The sequence below is a fragment of the Malurus melanocephalus genome, unplaced genomic scaffold, assembly GCF_030028575.1.
Source record: "Malurus melanocephalus ecotype Western Australia unplaced genomic scaffold, MMel_1.1 scaffold_1732, whole genome shotgun sequence".
In the NCBI taxonomy this organism is placed as follows: domain Eukaryota; kingdom Metazoa; phylum Chordata; class Aves; order Passeriformes; family Maluridae; genus Malurus; species Malurus melanocephalus.
Window position 1 is genome coordinate 16,101 of NW_026624964.1, and position 1,255 is coordinate 17,355.

The 1,255-nt window shown below is 57.6% G+C and overlaps 1 protein-coding gene across 1 annotated transcript in view; it reads right to left on the minus strand.

The window, feature by feature from the left end:
• The window catches only part of LOC130587300 (electroneutral sodium bicarbonate exchanger 1-like), a gene marked incomplete at its 3' end in the record, with an annotated part of 17,687 nt that overhangs the window by 12,430 nt on the left and 4,002 nt on the right, over positions 1-1,255 (minus strand). The window contains 1 exon segment of the mRNA XM_057388277.1: positions 3-147. Within this exon segment, the coding sequence (XP_057244260.1) occupies positions 3-147 (145 nt within the window).

A 1,255-nucleotide genomic window follows, 5' to 3' on the forward strand; every position in this document is an offset into this window, starting at 1 on the left:
ACGCTGTTGGCGCGCACGTCCAGCAGCACGGAGCCGTTGATGATGCAGCTGCGCAGCTCGAAGAGGCTGTGCAGGGACAGCGTGGCCACGTAGGGTTTGCTCCAGCGCTCGCCGCCGTCCTCCACGTCCTCCTCGAACTTCAGCCACCTGAATGTTTGGGGTTTGGGGTTTGGGGTCAATAGGGAAAGGACGGCTCCAGAGCTGGGACCCCCTCAAATTTTAGTTATTTGTGGGTTTGGGGCTTGGGGTTGGGGTCAGCTGGAAAGGCAGCCCAGAGCTGGGACCCCCTCGAACTTGAGCCACCTGCGGGTTTGGGGTTTGGGGTTTGGATTTTGGGGTTTGGCATGGGGTCAGCAGGGAAAGGATGGCCCAGAGATGGGACTCCCTTGAACTTCAGCCGCCTGTGGGTTTGGGGTTTGGAGTTTGGGGTCAACTGGGAAAGGACAGCCCCAAAGCTGGGACACCTTTGAACCTGAGCCGCCTGCGCTTTTGGGGTTTGGGGTTTGCGGTTTGGGGTGGGGTCAGCGGGGAAAGGATGGCCCAGAGCTGGGAACCCCTCAAACTTGAGCCACCTGCAGGTTTGGGGTTTGGATTTTGGGGTTTGGTGTCAATAGGGAAAGGACAGCCCCAGAGCTGGGACTCCCTCGAACTTGAGCCACCTGCAGGTTTGAAGTTTGGGGTTTGGGGTTTGGATTTGGTTTGGGGTTTGGGGCGGGGAAAGCAGGGAAAGGGCAGCCCTAGAGCTGGGAACCCCTCAAATTTTAGTTATTTGTGGGTTTGGGGTTTGGGGTCAACTGGGAAAGGATGGCCCCAGAGCTGGGACCCCCTCAAATTTTAATTATTTGTGGGTTTGGGGTCAACTGGGAAAGGGCAGCCCCAGAGCTGGGAACCCCTTGAACTTGAGCCACCTGCGGATTTGGGGTTTGGGGTCAACTGGGAAAGGGCAGCCCCAGAGCTGGGACCCCCTCGAATTTCAGCCACCTGCAGGTTTGGGGTTTGGGGTTTGGATTTTGGGGTTTGGGGTGGGGTCAGCAGGGAAAGGATGGCTCCAGAGATGGGAACCTCTCAAACTTGAGCCACCTGCGGATTTGGGGTTTGGGGTTTGCAAGTTTGGGGTTGGGGTCAGCCAGGAAAGGATGGCCCCAGATCTGGGACCCCCTAAAATTATAATTATTGGCGGATTTGGGGTCAGCTGGGGAGGCATGGCGCAGAGCTGGGAACCTCTCGAACTTGAGCCACCTGCGTGTTTGGGGTT